The sequence below is a fragment of the Pogona vitticeps genome, chromosome 4 (genome assembly GCF_051106095.1).
Source record: "Pogona vitticeps strain Pit_001003342236 chromosome 4, PviZW2.1, whole genome shotgun sequence".
NCBI classification, from domain to species: domain Eukaryota; kingdom Metazoa; phylum Chordata; class Lepidosauria; order Squamata; family Agamidae; genus Pogona; species Pogona vitticeps.
Window position 1 is genome coordinate 123,700,208 of NC_135786.1, and position 24,089 is coordinate 123,724,296.

At 39.4% G+C, this 24,089-nt stretch overlaps 1 protein-coding gene and 1 long non-coding RNA gene across 2 annotated transcripts; one reads left to right on the plus strand and one right to left on the minus strand.

Annotated features, from left to right (window-relative positions):
• Positions 1-1,074: 1,074 nt before the first annotated feature.
• Positions 1,075-10,060, minus strand: LOC110090859 (flavin-containing monooxygenase 5). The gene is made up of 8 exons (XM_072998259.2): positions 9,917-10,060; positions 8,831-9,019; positions 8,426-8,588; positions 6,682-6,824; positions 5,385-5,584; positions 3,958-4,313; positions 2,880-2,952; positions 1,075-1,779 (listed from the first exon to the last, which is right to left on the minus strand). Exons 1-8 carry the CDS (start codon positions 10,058-10,060, stop codon positions 1,422-1,424), a joined length of 1,626 nt encoding a protein of 541 aa, XP_072854360.2. The 3' UTR covers positions 1,075-1,421.
• Positions 9,977-24,089, plus strand: LOC144588896 (uncharacterized). The gene is made up of 2 exons (XR_013544644.1): positions 9,977-10,114; positions 14,584-24,089. It is a non-coding gene; the product is annotated as an uncharacterized LOC144588896 (long non-coding RNA).

Below are 24,089 nucleotides of genomic sequence, written 5' to 3' on the forward strand. Positions count from 1 at the left end.
GTTGGTAAAATGAGTACTCAGCTCGCTAGAGTGCAGAGTGTTGTTTGCAGAATTGTGTTTTGAACCTCCCAAAGAGCAAAATACGGGGGCTGCCTAGCATGGGGCCAACTTTGTAGTTGCTCTAGGGAAAGCATATTAAAATGCAGAGAAAGGCAGCATAAAAATGACTTTAATAATAATATATTTACTTTAGGCAAAGAACCGTACATCCATATCTGGATTGTGGAGAGGGATCTAATCAAACACTGTTACATATTCAGTCCAATAGCAGTCAATAGGCTGCCCGAGACGCCTGGCAGTATGGAATAAACTCCCATTAGCAGTAAAACACTTTGCCTGCTCAAGTACTGAGAGATTTTATCTGTTCATATAAGAGAGTCTGCATGATTTTGATGTACACAAATGTATCTATTTTAGAGGGAAGTATCCCTCCAATAGCTATAATTTGATAGTAATAATGTATTACTTTGATGCACTGACCTACTAATTTTTACACTGACAGGCCACATGGTCCTTAGGTGAGCCATAACAAGGCACCCCCTTGGCACTTTACAGCATCTTCAATCTAGCCAGCATTCCTTAATGCCATCAGAGAAGGTACTAATCGGAAAGTCCCCCTCCTGCCCCATATCACAGCCAACTATTTTGGAGTTGCTCCTTTTATGTCAGCTCCAGTCAGAACCTCCTTGTCCCAAGCTTGTTTAATAATCAAGTGTTTAATAAAATTCAAAAACCCTGCAAGGAAAGATAGCTTCAGTTACTGTCTCTTGCATACTAATGACATTTGAGCTGAAATGATGGCTTATCTGTTAAGGTATAGTTTGGCTCTTTGTAACACCTAGAAGACTAACAAATTCATTGTATATTATAATCTTTTGCCACCATTAATATATAGAGACGTGTGGTATCGAAAGGACAAAGATATTCACCCTGTGCGCCCCCCCCCCCGCCCTGCACAAATGTTTTTGTACATCAAGGGTAAGCAATTAATTTCTATAGGGGGGGGCACATGAAAAATCTGAACTGTGTTTGGGGGCCCAACCAACTTTACTTAAAAATAAAATGAAACAGTGATGTTATGATTGTTTTTATTTTAAAATTGTTAATCTTCACAAATACGAAAGAGGTTCTTTGCGGTATATTAAAGATAAGCAACTGATCAACTTTAGACAAAAAGCTGTAAATGTTTTGATGTTCAACTTGTTCAGTGAGAGAAATATACAGTCTGTCTTGGGCTTGAATTAGTGCTTGAACACCAGATTGGAGCGACAACTGGCAGGACGGACAGGAGCGGCTCGTGGGCCGTATGTGGCCCTCGGGCTGCACTTTGCCCAGGTCTGCTGCACATGGAAAAGCAGCCTCAAAGCTGAGAAATACAGACAGCAGCAGCAGAATTCATTCTCTGGCTCCTACAAGCCAAATTACATATAAGCGAATATGGCAGCCAAGACAGCCAAACAAACAAGAACCTTGATAAAGAGAGAAGGATCCCAAGTGGCAGTGGCAGAGTCCGCATAGCTTGGCAGAGCTCGTGTCTTTGTGGCCTTGACAATTCTCTCTCTTTGAGTGAGGATGGCGTTTCTGGCTCCTTCCCACTTCCCGGGCCCCATCAGACGGAACTGCATAGCTGAACAGGGACCGAAGAACACTTCCCAAGCCAACCTCGGGTCGGTCAGGAAGAGACGCAAAAGATTGGGCTTCACTCCTGCAAGGAAGGCTAATTCATCCACATGGTCAACATACTGAACCTGTAGGGATATGTGCTGGCTTGGTACGTACCTGTGAAGAGGAGATGGGAAATTGCTGGCATGAATTGGACCACAAGCACAGCTTCCTGCCTGAGTCTCCACCCCTTCTGCCCACTCAGACTCCTAACAGGGACACGTTCAGAAATCAAGTTGGAGTGGACTGCTTTTAATTCCGGGAAGCATGTTATAAGAGACTCCTCAATTTTATAAGTGATAGGAAGTTTTGGGGCAGCACCAAATACAGGGTTTAATTGAGGGGGTGTGTGTCAGATAATGTCATTTATTCCATTTTTGTAGGCTCTTTGCAGTATGCACGTACCCATCAGTAACACTGAATGATATTAAGAGACATGGAGAAATGATCAAAAAAGCTTTCTTAAGTGAAACTTAATTCCATTCCATTACATCCATTAAAAATCAGTAAAGTTACTCCGTTTGGATATATTTATCTTCTTTATCTGATCCATCACTTAAATAATATTAATACCACTACAGAGTCACTAGGTATGTAAAGTCTACCTAGTGTCCTTTTGTTTTCCACCAACAAATGGATCTGCCTGCTTAGACTTGATGGGGACAGTTTTGAGATTCCTGTCCGAACCTTACATTGTTTAAGGTGGAGGGCCTGAAGTTTCTAACTTTCCAATCCTCAGATGAGTCCATGGGCTACCCTGGCTGACACTTGACACCACTGCACCATGCCCGGCTTTCTCATCCCTCCTCCACTCTATCCTGGAACAAAAGAGGGACTGCTAGGACTCAAGATCGGTCTTTCCCTCATTCCGTTCTCCTTCCCTCACTGCTTGCTTTTGATGCCTCACCTGAAGATCCCTCAGAATACTTTCAAACACTTGTGTGTTTCTGTGTTCCTCTGCACACTTTTTGTGCCTTTCTGGTTGGCTTATACAGATATCACTGAATATGGAGTTTGGGATTTACTACTTAACTATACAGCTATTACAGTTGTTGTTGGTTTTTCAATGAAGGAACGAGACATTATGGCAAGGTACATCTTAACCATAGGCTACAAAAATAATGTCAAAAAAGAATCTGCAACAGAAAGAAAAGGAGGTAATGTGGACCTCCACCATCTGGAGCATTCCTTGTTTGTAAAACAAGAGAGTTTCATACCGTTTCTCATTATACTTCATCTTCTTCATAATGTCAGCCATCATTTCATCCTTTGAAGGCAATGTGATCAAGCCTGAAAAATAACATTTGATTCATTCTTTACTACCTGCTGCGCCCTGAGGAATACAGAGAAGTTTGCACTTAATTCACCCCATGGCAGACACAGCAGGGCTTGGAGTGGCCTGAGGAGGCAGTAACTCTGGATATATTCCTCATAGTATTAACCTCAGGGCCAATTTCATTTCAAGTAGCAAAGTGTCTTTGCCTGGCAAAGAAGGAATGGCAGTTTTTCCTTTCGTTTAGCCAATGGACACTTCACATGGAGCATTTAAGCAAACTGAAGCAAACTCACGGTTTATTATTTACTTTTAAAAGTTAAGTCTGAAAAAAAAATTATGAATGGAAGTTTCTCTACAGTGAGTCAGAATTTTGCTCCGTCCATCTGTAACTAAGATTTTTCACCTTGACTGACAGTGTCTCTAAGGGTTCCGGCAGAGTTACCCCAGAAAAATTTCTAGTCTAAAATCCACAAATGAGCTAGGAAAGGCTTGTTTTCTGAAAACAGGTCATTAATCTTTTCATTGTTATTTGTTCTCATAAATGTACAAACAAGTACTGAAATAAAGGCACAAAACCATAAAAAGATGGTGGAAAATATCAGCAATGTTTTACAACACTTATGAGGTTTGAAAAGTCAGTTTAGGATGGAATTGAAGCTCAGGAAGGCCTGTCCATTCATGACACTGAGAACATATTTCAGGTCTGTTGCAACATTTCCTACGCATTTGGATATGGGAATGATAAGCATGAAGAGATTGTCATATGTAGCACACAAAAGCTTTCTCATTTGTCTCTTTAGAGTTGTGCTTTCACTACATGTTATGTGTACCATTACCGTTGTATCTGCATGCAAATGCTTAGTAGGTCTGGAAGGCAGCTTTATGGACGCACCACAGAAACACAAGGATTCGTCCTTAACTAGTTTTTGTTCAGGTGCTGTTCAGGGAACCAACTCAAGCTTCAAACCACAGAGCTCAGTAGCTCAGGGCCCTTTTATTGTATTGCTTTTCTTGCTTACCCTTGAAGACTCTTATAGCCCAGCGAGCTTGGAGCTCGGATACTGGCATGATGGCTCCCAAAGGCTGGAGAAGGCCAATGATGGCTAGTGTGGGCTTTTCCAGATGCGGTGGGAAGACAAATTTATATAATGGGATGTGATTGTTCCTTGTCTTGATCACACCATTCTCAATGAAGGGAAAGGAATAACTGTATCCTGTAGCAAAGATCACAACATCCACATTTTCCTCTCTGCTGCCATCTTCAAAAACCACACCTCTCTCTGTGAACTCCTTCACATTTGGCTTCATTAGCACCCTGCCAGCAATGATGGCATTTGGGAGGTCATCAGCTGCTATCGGATATCTACTGAGGAACCTGGAAAATGAACAAGATACGTGAAGGCATTGCAGATCCTGAGTACATAATGAGAAGGGATGGATGAAGTAGTATATTTCGATCCCCCTCTGTTCCTCCTTTTCTAGTTCTTAAATTAATTTCATACCTTTTTTAATTTTAATAGTATGTTTTAATGCATGTTTCTTGTTGGAAAGTGCTGAGACCCTGGCTGGTGAAAACACAAGCCAGAGTATGCTCAATAGTCTTTGTGATGTCGAAGACTGTTTGTTGTTTTGGACCAACAAACCATTCTCAGAAAACTAGAAAAACTAAGGAAAAAGGTAATCAAACTTCTAAGCCTCTTCATTATTCAGAGCATTTCCAGAAAGCAGAGCACCAGCCATCTTTTTTATTCCCTGAAAATTATCCTGGACCAATTTTAATTTAAGAGAAAGGTGGTATCATGTAGGTCATTGGGGTCGCTTTCCTCTATGTATTACAGTACATGTTGCCTTTCAACAACCAATATTTACATGGACACAAATAGTAAACAAAAGAGCAGAAATTGCTCAGACAGTTTCCATACAGAGGTCCAGGGCCCTCTCCCTATGTCTAAAGAGTGAGGTTATGCAGATGGTTTAATTCTGAAGGCAGAGCAGAATTCACTTGCTTGCGTTCTTTTTCTTTCAGTCACCTTTTTTAAAATGTGGGCTTTTAGTTCTGCTTCTGTAAACGTGTGTGAAAATCTGTGGACAATATCTGAAGAAATGTGAGAGCCGTGGTTTCTGCTGAGAAGTACGGTACTTCCAGAGCTTAAAATGAAGTTACCTCAGCAGAATAAAAAAAAGAGTAAATGATGTGAAATGGAAAAAATAGGCCAAAAAAGTTATGAAAAAGAAATAACCTGCCTGATTACCACAACTCACAGAATCTGAACCTTTCATTTTCAGAACTTGAATTAGCCTGGCATATAGATTTGTAATGTATTGTGGTAAGTTACAGCAGGTGTCTCATTGATCTGAATTTGCCCTTCGATGATCTTGTATTTTGAATTTCACGTACTCATTCTCTACTCACCACAATTCTCAGAGAATTAAATGCTGTCCTTACCGGTGCTGGGGCTTTATACCATAGTTCTCATGGTTAAACCTTGTATTCAACTTCTTCTCTCCCCACAGGTTTACCAGAGCTGTGGGAAGCATATGGCGAAGGAGGTTTTTGAAACGTGTGAAATGAATCACATCTAGGGGGTATCCATCATCAGAGACACGATTCACTACCCAGGTGCCAGTTCTGGTGCTGAGAAAAACCTGTCACAGGGAGAAAGGGACAAATCAGTATGGAAACAATTAGAGCTTTCGAAAGTCATGGCCTGTGGCCAAACAGGCTGAGGCATTCTGGGAGCGACAGTTTTAAATTTAAAAACCCTCCTTTATTAAGCACTGAAAAACACTGTGTTTATCTGTTGCCGAAGCAAACTGAGTGCAGTTTTTAAAAAAATCAGTTCATAACACTGTTTTACATGTGAAATTGAGGCATAGTGACAGAATCCTGTCACTGGACGCAGGTGGGGGAATCCTGTTTTTAATACCCCCCTGCACAAGAAAAGTATGGGCTCCGTTTTGTTTCCCCCTCTCTGTGGAAAACCGCTAGGAGGACAGGATGGTTTTGAACAGAAAAGAGAAAGGGCTGAGAAGACTGGCCACCCCCAGCAGGTCTGAAAAGAAATCAGAAAGCACTACAAAACATATAATATGATCTCAAATCGTAATGCCTAATAACAATCCAGAAAGAAAAGAGCACGTCACAAGGGAAAGAGTGAAGTTTGAAAACGTTACATATTTCTTTGAACTACAACACCAGTGACCATACTGGCTAGGGGATTCTGGGAGTTGTAGTTCTAAAAGGTAACTTTTCCAAGGCCTGACCAAAAAAAAAAAAGCCAGATTACTTATTAACTGCTGCAGTAGAGTGATGCACAGTGCTTCCCAATAGGATCAGTATGCATTAGCATGAAGTAGAGGTGATGTGCCAGTGTCCTGTAGTGGTTGGAAGGATTGTTATTATTGCCCCCAATATTCCACTCCCTTGTCTATGGAAAGCAGGAGAGGAGATGGGGATTTTGAAGAAAAGAAAAGGGAGGGGAAAGTCTTCAAAGGTACCCTCATGTACAGATGGTAATTTTAAAACAAAACAAAAAAAAACCTCTTCTCCATAATGAATCGCATGACTCCAGGACTGAGTGGCTATAGTGGGGTTTACATTCAAGCAGACATTTGTAGGACTAGGCTGTTAAGCCCTAGTCTGTTCCATTGATCTGGATGAAGACTAAAAATGTGAAAGAATTCCCAGTGTTGTTAGATGTTTAAGATTATTCAAAGTAAACCATTATTTTAACCATCTGAACCTGCTTAGTGACATGGCTGAGGTCCACCGAGATGTCAGCTCCTGAATTTCCCAAACCTATGACAAGGAGGCGCTGGTCCCGGAACTTTTCAGGATGCTTATATTCCCGACTGTGTATAATTTTCCCCTTAAACTTCTCAATACCTGTGAAGAAGATGGAAACGGAAATGAAGCCATGTTCCTGGTAGCAGAAATGATACTCCTTTTTCTTTAAAACATAAATGAAGGCAGCAGTTGTTGACATGCATACACATTTCTGAGCCGCTGGTGGCCAGGATTTTGCCAAATTTGTACACCTCCTCTGCAAGAGTTTCTCTTTGTGCCCACTTTGCAATCAATTCAGTGAAAGGCAACCCCCTTTTCATTTTCCCAGTGTCACCGTGTTTCAGAGAAGAATCCAGGCTAAAGTGAATGCCTAAGAGGACACTAAACATATTGTCAAGAACAGCCTCAAAAAGTCATACAGGGTTCCTCTGACTAGTAGGAGTGGCTCTGGGATGAAAATGGCTCTCTCTTGTGAATTGGTCTTATAAACAAGAACAAGGAACTCCCCCAAAGTCCTCGGAGCCATGTGTTTGGCTGCCTGACCTGCTAATCCAGTAGCCTCTAGGTCCCTCCCAGGGTTGTCTAGTGCTTCTAATTGACAGGGGCAGGCTGTTAGGGGCACCGGGGTGGGGGTGGGGTAGAGAAAATGGACAAACAAACCAAACAAACCAAAAATTGCAAAAAAAAAAGTTTGTTGTTTTCTTTTCTTGTGGTCTGTCACTTTTGACAAACCCGAACCAATCCAAAGCAATGAGCCAATTAGTTTTGATGAACTTCCTGGTTCATTTTTTGGTTTGTGCCCATCTCTACAAATGACTCTTATTAAAATTAAATTCTAGTTGCTTGTTTTTTTTTTTTCTTTATATGGAGTTTTTATTGTAAACCACCTTGATAATTTTCTTAAGTGGTGATACATGGGCTCCAGTAAGTAAATCAAATTATCTTGGATGGTCTGCACCAGAGTTACTTGTTTGTCTTAGTGCCTAGGATATTTTATTTCCAGTTGCAAACTCAGGGGCAAGTTTATTTCATTTATATTATTATACTTACATAGCCCATATGCACAATTTATAAAGCATATAATGACAATAGTGTAAAAATAATATATTAAATAAAGCTATACAAAATGTATAAGCACATCTATCAGAAGCAGAAGTGAAGCACACATACACAGAACCCTGCATCCCAGCAATGGAGTAAACAGCATAAATATCTGTCCAAGCTGGGTCATTAAAATTATTTTAAAAGTATGACATGAGAATAATGTTTGACTGGTGCTTAAAATTGGCCACCATCCGTGGCGCTCTACACAGAGACTTCTATGGAAAAGGCTTCTCCTTTGATCAGCATCCTCTGGGTAGCTTTCTGAAGGTCACAGGCCAGTGTAGATGAGCCCAAAGTCAAAAATGGGTGGGAGCAAAGCCACATGTAGTCTACACACACAGACTCTCTCTCTCTCTCTCTCTCTCTCTCTCACACACACACACACACACACACACACACACACACACACACACGCACAGAGAGAGAGAGAGAGAGAGAGAGAGAGAGAGAGAGAGAGAGGTTAAAACATGCATTCAGACTAAGTGGCCACACTAAACAAAGGTGGAGTAAAAACATTGCTGTTTTGCAGAATTCCCCTTACCAACTGACGCACAGACTCTTCAATCAGTTTATGGACCAACGCCTAAATCACCTACCAGGAAATGAGTCCAGGGGCAAATAAGGATCTATATGGTGGCCAGTGCAAACCAGAACAGCATCAAAGATAGCAGACTGTTGCTTCCCATACATTTCTGTGACAACTTCCCATTGTCCAGTGATGGCAAAATCTGGGCATTTCTTGACCTGGCAGACAGTCGCCTTGAAAGAAAAGAGGAAAGCTTTTCGGTTTAGCTTCATGCTGGTGTTTCATAGCAAGGAAACACATTAATGCAAGCTGTTCTACTCAGAGATAGGGAAAAGGCTTGAAAGGGGGAAAGTGCCTGCTGAAATTATAGAGATCAAGAGTCATACAGGCAGGATTTTCCTTCAAATGATTTAAGAACTGATATTTAGTAATTAGTCCTTCCTGGTTAAAGAAGTAATGAGGTCTTGATTCCTACCTTGAAACGTATATATTTGAGCAAGTCAAAGTGTTTTGCATACATCCTGAAATACTCCATTACTTTGCTGTGGTGCATATAGTTTGGGAAATCTTCGGGGATGGGAAAATCACTGTAACTCATCATCTCCTTCGAGGTGTTAATGGTTAAAGACTTGTAAATGCTCGCTTGGCCATCAGTATCATTTTCCTGAAATAAATTACCAAGTAAGTACAGGATTGTTAACAGCTTCACACCAACAATGGGTTTTCAGGTATTTGAAGGGGAAATAGTACAACCTAGCCTCTTCTTCTAGGGTTCTATAAACCAAAGACCACAATAAAGGTAAAGATTCCCCTTGACATTTTTTTTAGTCCAGTCGTGTCCGACTCTAGGGGGCGGTTCTCATCCCGTTTTTCAAGCCAGCACTTGTCCAAAGACAGTTTCCGTTGTCATGTGGCCAACGTGACAATAGAACTGGAATAAAAGGAGCTGATAGTATTCTTGATACTCTAAGAGGAATAAGACATGAAAGAGTAGCGGCAGTATGTAAACATAAAATGCTAGATGCGGACATCAAATACTTACAGAATGTCCACAAAGCCAAATAAAACCCTCTGTCATAGTTCACAAGAGAGACTCTCAAGGAGCAGCTGCAGTCGTTAAGACCCAGAAGGATAGTTCTCAATAGTAGCCTACTGTCTCCGTCAGTAGCTAGCCAGATGCCTCACTTCTTGTATCTCCCCATCCAAAGGAAACGTTCCATGCAGGCATCAGGGCTAATAGGAAATTTTGAGAGAGATGATGGTTCTAGAGTATTTGGTGGTTTTTGTATCCTAAGCCTAGCTGTTTTGGCCCCACCTGAACTATGGCACTTGAAAGCTTCATTTTGCACAGTTTGATTTTTATACTGTCTCATCGTTATTCACTGAATGATTTTGACCTCACCGTCTCTCTCTTTCTCTCTCCCCCCCCGCCCCAAATACTTTGAAGGAATACATGTGGACAAAGGACTTTCCTGGATGCTGCTCTTGTACAGAGGACAGGGTTGCTGTTGCAGCTTATTGGCATCTGGCCAATGGGCAATTACGTCAGATGTCAACTTACCTGGAACCTCCACAGCCCCCCGATGTCATCCCCTCGCTCAAAGCACCTGGGCTGAAGACCCTCATCCAAGCAGCACTTAAGGGCAGTCAAACCACTGGCCCCGGCTCCTATGACTGCAACTGTTTTTGCCATGCTGTCCTGCATCAAGGACTCTTCTCTGTAAAATGAGTGTGTAAGTGACATTACAAGACTGGGCAGGTATGACCAACGCATATAGAATTGATAGTTCTCTCTATAAAATTTGAGATGGGTCAATTTGAGGGAACTAGAGAAGCAGACTTGAATCTACTGGATCCAAGGACCATCCAAGCCTTGGAAACACCTAGGAATTCTCTCCTCTGTGCTCTTTTACAATTGGTACAAATACCACAACAGGGGGAAATGTTCAAATCTAATTTGCAATAGAAGCAAACAAGCAAGCAAGCAAGCAAGCCAAGGAGAAAAATATATTTCCACCTCCCTAGATTTGCCATAGCCAGTATAAGCTGACAGAGCCTTGAAAGTGGTAGTAGAGCCCCATTTCACTTCCCTCCCTACCCCACTGTAAGATACTTTTTAGTATAAGAGAATTTTTGTAGTTCTTCAAGAGTAGACTTTGGTCTAGATGGGTGGGATATTAAATCAATCAATCAATCAATCAATCAATCAATCAATCAATCAATCAATCAATCAATCAATCAATCAAAAACAAGTGTTTGTAAAGAGTTAATCTTACTAAGGAAGGGTGAATGTGCAGAGGAATGGAAAGAACATGCAATGGGAGACCCTTATAGGCTATACTAAGGCATTACTGAGAGGAGGAGCACTCTTATCAATGCTGCTATATATTCTTTGTGGGATTGCCCAAATATCCCGCTCTCTCCATTCCATGGTGTCTGTGTTTTTTTCCTTTTTTATTTTGTCAGTACATTGAAATCTACTGCCTGAATAGTCTAACGATGCATATTTTCTTTAGCTTACTGTATTACCAGTAAGACCAATCATGCAGTATATTCAAACTATAATTAACCAAAAGGTGTTCTTCTGTTTATGAGATAAGCATGTGAGGAGCGACAACATACTACCCCTACTCCTCCTGCCATGGTTTCTAGTTGCCTTCCACATATGGCAGGTGACCTTCTGAACAGCAGAGTGTCTCTTACTCATATCTGTTCTTCAAGTGATCAGGATTGCCAGAAAAGTAGCTAGCACACTCTCCTTCCTCATGTGCTTTTGTCTCACACATCAGAATGACTGAATAGGGCATGAGTCTCACATGTGTACTGGCAAAACCTTACGGCTGAGAAAAAAGAATAGACCTTAATCCACCCTACCTGCTCCATGTCTTATCATACATGATTAGACATGGAACAGCAGCCAATACCACGAACTCCTAATTAACTTGCCTATTTAAATAACCTGCTAGGTGTTTCAAATACCCCTTTGTGCCGTAATTTTTGCTCCTTTTCAGTGGAGCCAGAGACCATGATCCTTTTTTACAAGCCTTGAGACTTTACTTGTGGAAATGGTGGAGACCTTATCATTTCACCACAGACTTGACCAGATTTAGTCAGTGCAGTCTTACAAGAAACCCAACGAAGGATAAATGATGGTGGAAGAAAACCATCTGAATTCTCCATAGTATTAATCCAAGGAGCTACAAATAGCAGATACTTACCTGATTCCTTTTTGCTGCTCCTGGGGAATTCTTTCTCTTGTTAACAGGAAACTAACCTAAAACAAAACAAAAACCAGCTAAAATTTCCTAGTGGTGTGTGTGGGGGGGGAATACTCAGAGGACCTTTCTCTTTCTCACTATCAGCAGTGTTAGGAGCTAGTCTCCTAGTGTCTCTTGACTTTGTCTGACTACAGGCCTGCACATTATATAGAGATGAAATAATCCCCCCCCACCTTGTAGGCTGAAATATTTTTAAAATGGGTATCACTACATTCCTCATTTTCCCTTAAAGGTCAACAATCAATCATTAAACCTTTTTTTAAAAAAATTCTACCAGCAATCTCTGGTAATCAATTATATCCGATTTCTTCACTGACCAATAATTTTTGGCTTTTTTCCTGAAGGCCAATGGTTAAATGTTTAGAAGCTTATGCTATTTCTTAAGAATATCTGCTTGTATACTTTTCAGCAATCTGTAGTGATCAGTTATATCTGTCAGGCAGCTAAATCAGCCATTCCATAAAACCAAGATGATGCAACATAATTTACTCATAATTTCTTCGCATAAGTGGTCTATCCTTCAGGATGTGAGAGAGATGCAAGTCATGGGTACAATCTACCATGGTGTCCCCTAGAAATAAACAGAAACATCATTTTCATAGAGCCCCACGTCAGTGGAATTAGTATGGCATACTTCCAGAGGACTGTGTCCCACATTAGTGGGATGTAGCTGCCATTTCAGCTGATACAGCTCAAGGGGCCAGAGCATCAGGAGCCAGAAGTTGGAATCTACAATGTACCTCCTGAAAGAAGGCTTATTTTTTTGGAGGACCCATTACAAAGAATAGAACACTTAAAAGAAATATTACAGAAATATAGTCAATATACAGGTCTAAAAATTAATTTCCAAGAATCTAAGTTATTGTGTCTAAATATTCCTATTACAAAACAAAACGAAATTTAAAAAGCATCTCATTTAGAGTTATGCTATTCAAGTTTTAAATACTTAGGAATATGGGTAACAAAAAACTTTAATCAATTAATCTACAGAAATTATAAAAATCTATTTAAATTTACAAAAGAAAAAATGACAAAGTGGGTCAATTTGAACCTATCAATGCTGGGGAGAATTGTTTTGATTAAATCTAATATATATTACCAAAATTTCAATTTTTATTCCAAAATATTCCATTACAGCCAGATACAAAAAAAAGTAAAACTATGGCAAGGAAAGCTAGAAAATTTCATTGCAGGAAAGGGAAAGAAGATAAGATTGATAAATAGTGTCAAATATAGACAGGGTCAAAAGGGATACCACAACTCCAAAAATATTATGAAGATTTACAAATACTGTAAATCAGGGGTGTCCAACCTTTCACCCTCTCTGGGCCACATTAGAAGATGAAAATTTGGTTTGGGCCCCACATACATTTGGTTTGGGCCACATGGGGGGGGCAGCCCTAGCCGTCCTCCGCAGCCCTGCTCCAAGTGCGCTTACCGGCAGCTGCGATCTCGGACAGCAGAGGCTGCCAGCTTCGACTCCTGTGGCTTTATGGGGCCAGGAGGGAGTCCACCTATTGACGGGGATGGCGCAATGCAGTCATGCAGCCCCCCTCTCCCCTCCCCTCCCACTCCCTCCTTCCTTCCCCCTCTCCCCCTCTACTGCTGTGACATGCCCCGGCCACATTCCGGCCACAAGCGCCGGCAGTGTAACTTGAAACTTTGGAATTTCTTTAAAAATAAAAAATTGCACTGGGCCGCATTACGAGCTGACCTGGGCCACATGCGGCCCTCGGGCCGCAGGTTGGACAAGCCTACTGTAAATCATATAATTAAACGTATACAAATTGACAAGACTTGTAAGAATTCTGATTGGGTTGAAATGGAAAGTGAAATGAAAATGGACATAGTAAATAAGTATATTTATACAGATCCTGAAGCTGAGGCTCCAGTACTTTGGCCATCTCATGAGAAGAAAAGAGTCCTTGGAAAAAACCTTGATGTTAGGAAGGTGTGATGGCAAGAGGAGAAGGGGACGACCGAGGATGAGATGGCTGGACAGTGTCTGCGAAGCAACCAACATGAACCTGACACAACTCCGGGAGGCGGTAGAAGACAGGAGGGCCTGGCGTGCTCTGGTCCATGGGGTCACGAAGAGTCGGACACGACTAAACGACTAAACACACATATTTATACCACTAAAATAATTAGAAAAGGAGAACAAATACAGAACCCATTCATTTCTGAAACACTGATATGGAGAAAACAAGTAAAACATTGGGCCCCTCAGTAACCCCTTTATGTTCTCTTTCAGATCACCCAGATTTTAAGTCTAAAGAGAAATGTGCACAATTTAAGGAATGGAAACAAATTGGAATATATGGAATTACTGACTTATTTGATTCAGGGCAACCAATCACTATTAGGCAAATAGAAGAGAAAACAAAGCAAATAAAAATCAATTGCCTACGAATAAAACAAATAAGAAGTTTCGCTATTCACTTACAACAAAAAACTGGCTCTCTAAGAACATTAACTGAATTTGAACAATATTGTATTCAAAAAGATAAAAATAAAAAGAGAGTACTAACCTCACTAATATATAAAAGCATTATTGAGAAAGAATATGGAAAAGGTGGAGGATCTAAAACAGTGTCGGAAACAAATTTAAATATTAATATACCTGAGGAAATTTGGACAGGAATTTGGAAAAAATATCCATATAAATCTATATCAGCAAGTGTGAAAGAAATGGTTCTGAAGTGTGAAAGAAATGGTTCTGAAGGTAGTGCATTGGTGTCATTTAAACCCTACAAAGTTACATAGAATTAATAAAGATATATTTGATAAATGTTAGAGGAACTGTGGACAAAAAGGAACTCTGGAACATATGTGGATCTCTTGCCCCAATACAGAAGCATTCTGGCACAAGGTAATTAGATGGGTAGAGACATTGACTAATCAAAAATAGATATTAATGTAACATTATTATTATTTTCATTATTCACAGGAGGAAATAAGAAACTAGAACATAAAGAATGATTTGCAAATCTTATAGACACTGCAAAATCTGAAACTGGAAAAAAGCCCAAGATTTCTCATTACAAGCATTCACAAGTAAGATATGGCATGCAATGTTGACGGAAAAAATGACTAATAAAGTTAGATTACATAGAGGAGAAAAATAAGCCACAGTCAATTCACTGAAAATTGGAAGCCTTTATTAAAATATGCCAACAAAATAAACGTTGAGACATGTGGTTTGGAAAATTATTTGGAGCATTTAGATTGTTGGTCGATATTTCTTTAAAAGGTGACGGGGAATGGTATAAATGTGATTTGGAAAACTGTGGGGAATATTTATTTATTTGTATTTATTATTTGTAATATGATGGTTTGTCTTTTCATTTCTTTAGATAAATAAATAAATAAATAAATAAATAAATAAATAAATAAATAAATAAATAAATAAATAAATAAATAAATAAATAAATAAATAAATAAATAAATATGGTTGTTGTGGGTTTTTCGGGCTCTTTGGCCGTGTTCTGAAGGTTGTTCTTCCTAACGTTTCGCTAGTCTCTGTGGCTGGCATCTTCAGAGGACAGCACTCTGTGCTCTGATGTAATTGGCTTGGGAGTGTACGTACAAAAGACCAGCTAATGACACCCATCAACCACAGTGACAGATAATCTCTTCTCCTTATCACAACAATACACCCACAAGACACACTAATCACCTATCCACAGAAAAACACAAAAGCCTGTCTCTCAGCCATAAATACTGCACTCCCAAGACAACTACACCAGAGCACAGAGTGCTGTCCTCTGAAGATGCCGGCTACAGAGACTGGCGAAGAGTCAGGAAGAACAAGCTTCAGAACACGGCCAAAGAGCCCAAAAAACCCACAACAACCATTAGATCCCGGCCGTGAAAGCCTTCGCAAATAAATAAATAAATAAATAAATAAATAAATAAATATTTTTTTAAAAAAAAAGTCAGGATGTTTGTAAGTCGAGGTACCGCTGTACCAAATATGAGTTTGCAAGCAGGGCCCTTGAGAACAGGACATTTTGGAGATCACTCAATCATAGGGATGCCCTAGGCCAGATGCAAGTTGATGGCAGGTAACAACAACGGGTGATATGAACTTTCTTAACCTTTGTTTCCTAGCTAATAATCTTCTTTTCTTCTGTGGATTTTGGATGGTCTCAGAACAGGCTTACTCCTGCATAATTCAATCCTTCTTACTTGTGTATAGATCTTTCACAAGCATTTCAACTTTTGTACATGAACTTCAGTGCTGCAATGGAGATAATTGATAGTGATGCTCATAAGAAAAGGTGGATTTTGGATGCTCTGCCATGACTTACTGGTGGAGCCAGAGGATGGCGCTTCAAAGCAATGGTGTCAGGAATTGATCTGTTTTTCAGACACTTTTTTCTTTTGTTCTTCTTTTGTTCTGCTTTCCTGGTGTTAAAGTTGTCTTTGTTTCCTTTGACTTTGTGATCTGTTGGTGCTACATCAGACAATTACCGCAGCAAGAGTATTTATAATCTTTCGTTAGCAAGATACCCGAAGTCTACCTTGAATCTTTACTTCTTCTTGAAAATCATAACTGTAGAAATTACAAAATATCAAGAGGTCTCAAACACACTCCACTCATCCAATACTCACACCGACCCTGAAGTCCCCCAGTCAATTGATGAAACGTTCTTTGTCGCCTAACTGTGATCAAGCGTAGAGATGAAGCATGGACGTGATGGTTGCAGCACTGTCTTTTATATCAACTAGTAAACAAGATCTCATGATTGTTTACATTCCTTTCAGTTCCTGTTTCCAACACTCTTTTGGCCTGAAACAGGTCTTGTCTGAAACACCAGTCATCCTGTTGTCAAGCATTAAATGACAGGTTTCCTTGCTTGCTTGCTTGCCTTGCATATTTCTCATGGCCATGTTGACCACTCCCATTCCCTGTGGGTGATCACGGAACAAAGGAAGGCTAATTGGCTTAGAGAAAGAACAAAAGAGTTGACCACAGATCTCTGAGCCAGTGGAGCCTAAAGGCAACGCCCTGAGAGCTCTCTTTATTGACTTAGCATGAGTTCCATAGTATGTTGTGAGAATTCAGATAGGATACTAGTTACCTAATCATAAACAGGATTGGCTGAAGAAACTCTTTAATCTTATGCTCTACCTCTAAGTGAAAGGGGAGAATGAGGGGTTTCCCCGCCTACTGGCAGCTGCCACTTCCTGCCAAGTGTATGTGGATGTCATTGGAACAGAATGCACCTACAACCTTTAAGCAGAAGTTCCCCACAATTCCCATAAGTCCATTCAATACTCCATTTTCTCTCCCTTTATTGCAGAGTCTATTTGGAACACATTTGCATGGTCACATGCTACCATACCAGACAAGTGTGCGTGCAACGGAGTCCCTTAGTATCAAATTTGGCCACCAAATGTAATTTCATTTTGTTTTTATTAAGAACTTGCCATATTTATAAATTTAATATTCAGAATGGGACGAACCAGAAATTTAAGGAATAGGAATGCTGGAAAAAGTGAAACTGGCAGAGTTGTCTATCCAATAAGTGAGACTTCCTTGAATCACAATTTTATGGTAAATTCTTTCCCCCAGTCGTCCTTCCTCTCTTCTAAGGCTGAAAGATACAAAGCAGGATTCACAGTCCATTGAGTGTTGTGAACAACTGAAGGACTGGGTGACTGCAAGGGCTGGGAAAAGTCACCTGCTGTTACTCCCAAGCATAGCCAAATGTGACAGTCCTGGAGCCATTCTAGACCAAGCTAAGACTGCAGCTCACACTAACAGTAGTGAACTACTGTGAGCCACTTTGGAATGGTTGGGCTTGAACATATTGTTCTAATCAATCTTGACCATTCACACAGAAATGGCTCCTGCCAAAATTGTGAAGTGGTTTACTAAGCAGACCAGTTCAGGATATTGGCAAATTAATCAATTCCCTGCTCGGCAGGGGGCAAGGGAAATAAACTGTATATCTAAAATTTTTCCTTTGCCTTTTCTTAAAGGGCAGGTTGAGAAACATTCTGCAGCCAAAGCCACTGCCATGGAACTAGTTCAAACCAGATCAATCCCACCTGCAACAGAAAACATGAAGCCCATTGACAGGTGCCAGAAAAGTGTGGGTAGGAATGCTCTGGAAGCAGGCTAGTGCACTCTAGCAAAGACGTAGTCTGACAACCATCTTTAAGAGTGCACCAGACTCTCCCCGCAGCCCACCAAACAGTGGGCTAAACAGCTCATGCTGTCAGTCTCTAGGACAGCATTCCTCAGCTTAGTTAAAGTATTCAAGAGAAGAGCTCAGACATTTTTTGATCGGGTATTACCTCCCTGGTAGATGGTGGAAATGCTGTAGATGTAATATATCTTGACACCAACAAATCCTTTGGCACACTGTCCCATGACATTCTGATTAGCAAACTAATGAGGTTAAGTAGATACACAGTTGGTTACAGAACTGTACTCAGAGACTGCTTATCAATGGCTCCTTCTCTAACTGGAAGGAGGTAACATGTGGGGCACCCCAAGGCTCAGTCCTGAGCCAAGTGCTCTTCAACATTTTTATGGATGAGGGAGCACAGGGTGTATTTATCATATTTACAGATGACAGAAAATTGGGTGAAACAGCTAATATCTTGGAAGATAGGAACAAAATTCAAAAATATTTTGATAGGCCTGAGCATTGGGCTGAGAACAACAGAATAAAATTTAATAGGGATAATTGGAAAGTTCTGCATCTAGGGGGCAAAAATGAAAAGCACAGGTACAACATGGGGAATACTTGTCACAGTAATACTATGAGTGAGAAGGATCTTGAAATTGTTGTAGATCACAAGCTGAATATAAGCCAGCAGTGTGACGTGACTGCAAAAAGGGCAAATGTTATCTTAGGATTCATTAACAGCAGTATAGTCTCCAAATCCTGTGAGGTATTGGTCCCCCTCTATTTGGCACTGGGTAGGCCTCATATCAAGTCCTGTATCCAGGCCTAGGCACTACACTTTAAATATCCAGTTTCATGATGCAGAAGAGCTGTCATTTGGAATACAGTGGTGCCTCGGATAACGGGTGCCCCGTTTAATGACAAATCCGCATAGCAACGATGTTTTTGCGATCACTTTTGCGATCATATAACAATGTTTCCTATGGGGGAAAATCGCTTTGCGATGATCGGCAAGCTGTTTCGCTTACCGATTTCCGCATAGCGATGTTTTTTCCCCAGCTGATCGGCGGTTCCAAAATGGCTGCTGGGTAAAACAGGGATGGATTCCTCGCTTACCGGGCAGCTAGAATGGCCGCCGTATGGAGGATTTTCGCTTAAAAGGTAAGTTTTAAGCCCATAGGAACGCATTGAAGGGGTTTCAATGCATTCTTATGGCTTTTTAATCTTGCATAGCGACGAATCCGTATAGCAATGATTTTTGCTGCACGGATTATCGTCGCTATGCGGGGCACCACTGTATTCTCTTGAGCAGCAAAGTACTCTTAGATCGCTGTTGGCTTAGGCAGGAAGGATTTACTCTTTAGACCGGCCATTCTCAAACTTTTTTGACTGTGGTCCTTTTGGGAGCCCTTTTAGGAGCTCTCCCCAGGTTCCCCCTGTCAAACAAGGATACCACATGCATAGATGAACTGAAAACAGAACAGAATTTTATTCTCACTCTGTGGCCCCCTTCAAATGTGCCAAATCCCACCCCTGGCCTTTGAGTGAACACAGTGTTCCTGACTCTGGTGCATTTCGGTTTGCTCTTCAGCTGTTACTGCTAGCGTTGAGCCTTAAAGTTTGACTCCTTGAGGAAACTTGAGGCTCCTTGCTCAGTCCTTACACCAATCTTGCCACCCTATTTCAGTTTGCTAGTTGCTTATACTCCCTCATCATCACATAGCCTTACTGCTGTGGTTCTTAACCTAAACCCAAGAAAGACTATTTTTGTTAAAAACAATCAGTGAGAAAAATAGTCATGGAACTGAATGTGATGGATGTAGGCAGAATAGACAATATTAGTAAGATGGGCCAAGAGTCCAACTCAGAAGAAGCCAATATCACAAGTCTTCTAATGGAAACGATTCCTTCCTAAAGGAAATATTCTAGTACCTTCTGTCCGTTGTCTTCAGACCTTTACTTCTCACTCACAAGTGGCATAATCCCTTTCTGTTTTAGGTCAGCCAGGAAGCCTCCTTTCTTTTTCTGGACAGTTGATTTTGGCAAATATGCTTGTCAGGCTTTCTGCCAATGCCTTTGCTCTGCCAGCTCCCTTTTCCTTCAGGGTAAACACCATTTTTGCAAGCATGGGTATGCAGTTTTTCATTGCTTCTGTTCATACAGGGGCTGCTTTCACAAGTTGTGAAAAAAATATCAGCTGAAAAAAAAGAGAAATTTCTGTCATGTCTAGGGGTCCTGGTCCCTGAATATAAGGGGAGTAAGTGGAGGAGACACTGAATGCCACAGGGGATCCTGTGAACCCAAAAAAGTATCATGAATGTGGTATATGGAAAATGGTGCCCTCTTCCATGTTGGTGATAATCTCATGAAACTCATAATGGCTTTTCCTATAGAAGTAACTGTGTTAGTCAGTTTCAGTATGTGTGTGAGGAATATCTGTGAAGATTCCAAGTCATCCAGGTCAGGTTTTCTGGAAGTTGAGTCATGGCAACTGGACAACTTTCTTGTTAGGTTGAAACATTTCACTACTCATCCAAGTAGCTTCTTCAGTCTCAGGAGAGTTGGTAGGAGACCCCTGACATATAGACTGAGGAAAAGGGAGAGAACAAGTGGAGAAACAAGAGGAGAAGAGGGGGTAGGAGAAATTGCCTATCAGGTGAGAATGGATGGAATTAGAGGATCCCTGGATGAAGGAAATAGTCCATATGAAGTGACCCTTAGAGGAGACAGGTGGACGGCAAAGGAGCAAACCTCCACCCAAACCCTCTTACTGAGTTTCAGTGTGAAAAGTACTGTATAGGGATGACACCCAACTCTTTCTCTCCTTTCCTTCTAAAGATGAGGAAACTGTTTCAGTTCTGTCTGGTGTCAGTAAGGAACTATATGAGGGTGAATAAACTGAAACTTAATCCAGGTAAGACAAAGCTGCTCCTGGTCAGTCAAAGGGCAGATCAGAGAATAGGGATCCAGCCTGTGCTATATAGAGTTATACTCCCCCTGAAAACACCGATTAATCGTTTAGGTGTGGTCCTGAATTCCTCTCTGATCCTGGATGGTCAGGTTTCAGCAGTGGGGAGTGCATTTGCACAATGAAAACTAGTGCACCAGCTATGTCCATTTCTTGAGAGATCTGATCTGGCCACTGTGACACATACCTTATCTACATCCTGGCTGTATTACTCTAATGTGCTGTATGTGGGGCTGCCAATGGAAAGTGTCAGGAAACCTAAGCAGGTCCAAACTGCAGCAGCCAGACTACTGATTGGGGCTGGTTACAGGGATCACATAACTCCCTGTTACAGCAACTCCACTGGTTACCAATCCATTACTGGGCACAATTCAAAGTGCTGATTTTAACCTATAAAGCCCTAAATGGCTTGGGTCCAAGCAATCTCAAGGACAACATCTCCTTTTATGAACCTGCCTGGGTGTTAAGATAATCAGGAGAGGCCTTTTTCTCAGTCCCACCACCCTCACAGATGTGTTTGATTGGGACACAGGAGAGGGCCTACTCTGTCTCTGCACCCAGACTCTGGAACTTCCACAGGAAGCCAAGCTGGCCCCATATTTGCTATTATTTATTTATTATTATTTGAAATATTTTAAACCCACCTTTTTCCTTAAAAGGACCCAGCTAGAGGTGTAGCAATTATAATTTTTAAAAACTGTGAATTTAGAGTGGAAAAGGTAGTAAATGATTGTAATTGTAGGTATATGATAATACAAGGTAAAATGGGATTGGAAGAATATACTTTGGTTAATGTTTATACACCTAATAATAAACAGGGAGAATTTTATGATAAGGTTTTTAAAGAAATGGAAAAGGTAAAGAAAGATTATGTTATTTTGGCAGGAGATTTTAATACAGTTATGGATAAGATAAAAGATAAAACTTTTTATGGTCGGAATGATATTTATCAAAGAAATACAATACTGAGCAAGAAGGTAATAAATAACCAATTGTAGGATATTTGGAAAGAATTGAAAGGTGATGAAAGACTATATACTTATTTTTCAGCTCTACATAATATTTACTCCAGAATAGATTATATATTCACATCTCAAGACTTAATTTCTAAGAAAGTTAATACTGAAATTAATTCTATTAAAATAACAGATCATGCTTTGATGTCAATAGAGACTGAAATTAAGATTATAACGACTCTAAAAGGTGGAGAATGGATAATACTATTTTACAGTACCCAGAGGTAATAGAAAAGATAAAGAAGGAATGGTTAGAATTATGGACAATAAATGAAGCAGGAAGTGCTAAATTAGGCATGTTGTGGGACACAATGAAATCAATTTCAAGAGGAATAACAATAAAGGAATCCTGTAAATAAAAAAAATTAAGGAGAGAAATGTGAAAAAATTGAAAGATCTGAAAAATTTAGAAAAAAGATTTTTAAAGAAAGAGATAGAAGGTTATTGGTAGAAATTCAGGCTAAGAGAAAGGAACTAGATAACTTAGAAATAGAAAAAGTCCAGAGGGATTTGATCTATTTAAAGAGGCATTTTTTCAATTTAATAATAAAAATTCAAAATTATTAGCTAGAATGTGTAAAAATAGAAGAGTAAAAAACTTAATAGGGATAATTAAAGATAGAACAGTAAGAGCTGTAATATAATGAAAGATAAATTAAAGATTTTTCATGAATTTTTCCAGAAATTATATAAAGGAAATAATGTAATGAAAGAGAATGTAGAATATTATATAAATGAGAATTTAAAAATCAAATTATTGGAAGATGATAAAAGAGTATTAGAAGAAGAGAATAAAGAACAAGAAATTGCTGAACTTATTAATAAGTTGGAAAATGGCAAAACATCAGGCCCTGATGGATATTATAAGCATTTTATTTCTATTTTGATACCTAAGTTTAAAATGTTAAAAGCAACTGTTTTATCATTAGACATATTTAAGGCTTTTGATTGTGTTGAATGGCCAACACTAAAACTTCTTAGAATGGGTTGGAGATTTGACAAAAAATGTAGAGGAGTTATAGACCAATTGTATTCAGATAATACTTCAGAAGTAATAGTTAATGATGGTTTAACAGAACGGATTTTTCTAGGCCAAGGTACAAGATAAGGCTGTCCACTTTCACCAATATTGTTTTGTATGGTTATAGAATAGGTAGCTAATGCAATAAGAAATGATGAATTAATTAAAGGACTAGGAAAAATGATACAATTAAGATTAATTTATTTTTGACTATTTAATTCATTATTGACTATTTAAAACCCATTAGAGAGTATGGACAATATTAAAAAGCACTTAGAAAAATTTGTGCAAATAACAGGATTAATTTTTAATTGGCAAAAAACACAAATAATGATGTTTAATCATAATATAGAGGGACAAGAAATGTTTATGAACAAATATAGTTTAAAATGTGTAATCATATTAAATATTTAGGTATAAATATAGATAGAATGACTCAAAACTTAAAGGAGAAATTTTTTTAATAAACTAAAGAGTGATATTAAAGATAAACTCCAAGAATATTCTAAATTGAAATTATCATAGTTTAGTAGAATCGCTATAATTAAAATGAAAATATTACCAAAAGTTACCTTTTTATTTAGAATGCTCCCCATACAATTAGAAGAAGAAGATTTCAAGTATTGGCAGAGATTAGTTAATGGATTTTGTAATCAAGGTAAAAAATCTAGAATAAATAAAAGATATTGGTATAAGGCCCAAAAAAGGAGGTTTAGGTATGCCTAATGTAAAAAAAAAATTATATAGCTAATCAATTAAGATTTATTGGAGAGATTATATGCAATAAAGAAAAATTAATTGGGTGGGATATGGAATCCTCAGAAATAAATGGGAATGTTTAAAAATATTTGTTTAATGTAGCAAAAAGAAATACAATAAATCAGATGAAAACCCCCTTTTAAAGAAATATGTTAAATATATGGAATAGATATAGAGAGAAGCTATCTCTCTCAACTTCACCTTAAAAATTAGTGACTGAAATAGAAAGTTTTCCTGCAAACCTAAAGGGTTTAGTAGATATGTTTAAGGATAAAAGTGTTGCAAGATTGAAGGACTAGATGAGTAAAATGAGACTGAAAGAGTTGATTATGATTAAACTTCAAACTAATAAATTATCATGGTATAATTATATTCAGTTAGACACTTGGACAAATGAATGGTTCAAAACTAATGGTAAATGTAGAGAATGCACTAAGTAGGAACAACTTCTATCATCCGATGAAGATATGCAGAAAGATGCTTTGATGAAGAGAGTAGCAAGTACAATATATAATATGATTTCAGAACAAGAGGAAAAAGAGAGGG

Excerpts from the sequence above, each read along its gene's own strand:
- LOC110090859 (XM_072998259.2), bottom strand. The coding sequence starts at position 10,060 with ATGCAGGACAGCATGGCAAAAACAGTTGCAGTCATAGGAGCCGGGGCC. Across the intron at positions 5,585-6,681 it reads TCAGCCATGTCACTAAGCAG|GTTTTTCTCAGCACCAGAAC; the intron begins GTTCAGATGGTT and ends TCCCTGTGACAG. Across the intron at positions 1,780-2,879 it reads ATGAAGTATAATGAGAAACG|GTACGTACCAAGCCAGCACA; the intron begins GTATGAAACTCT and ends TCCTCTTCACAG.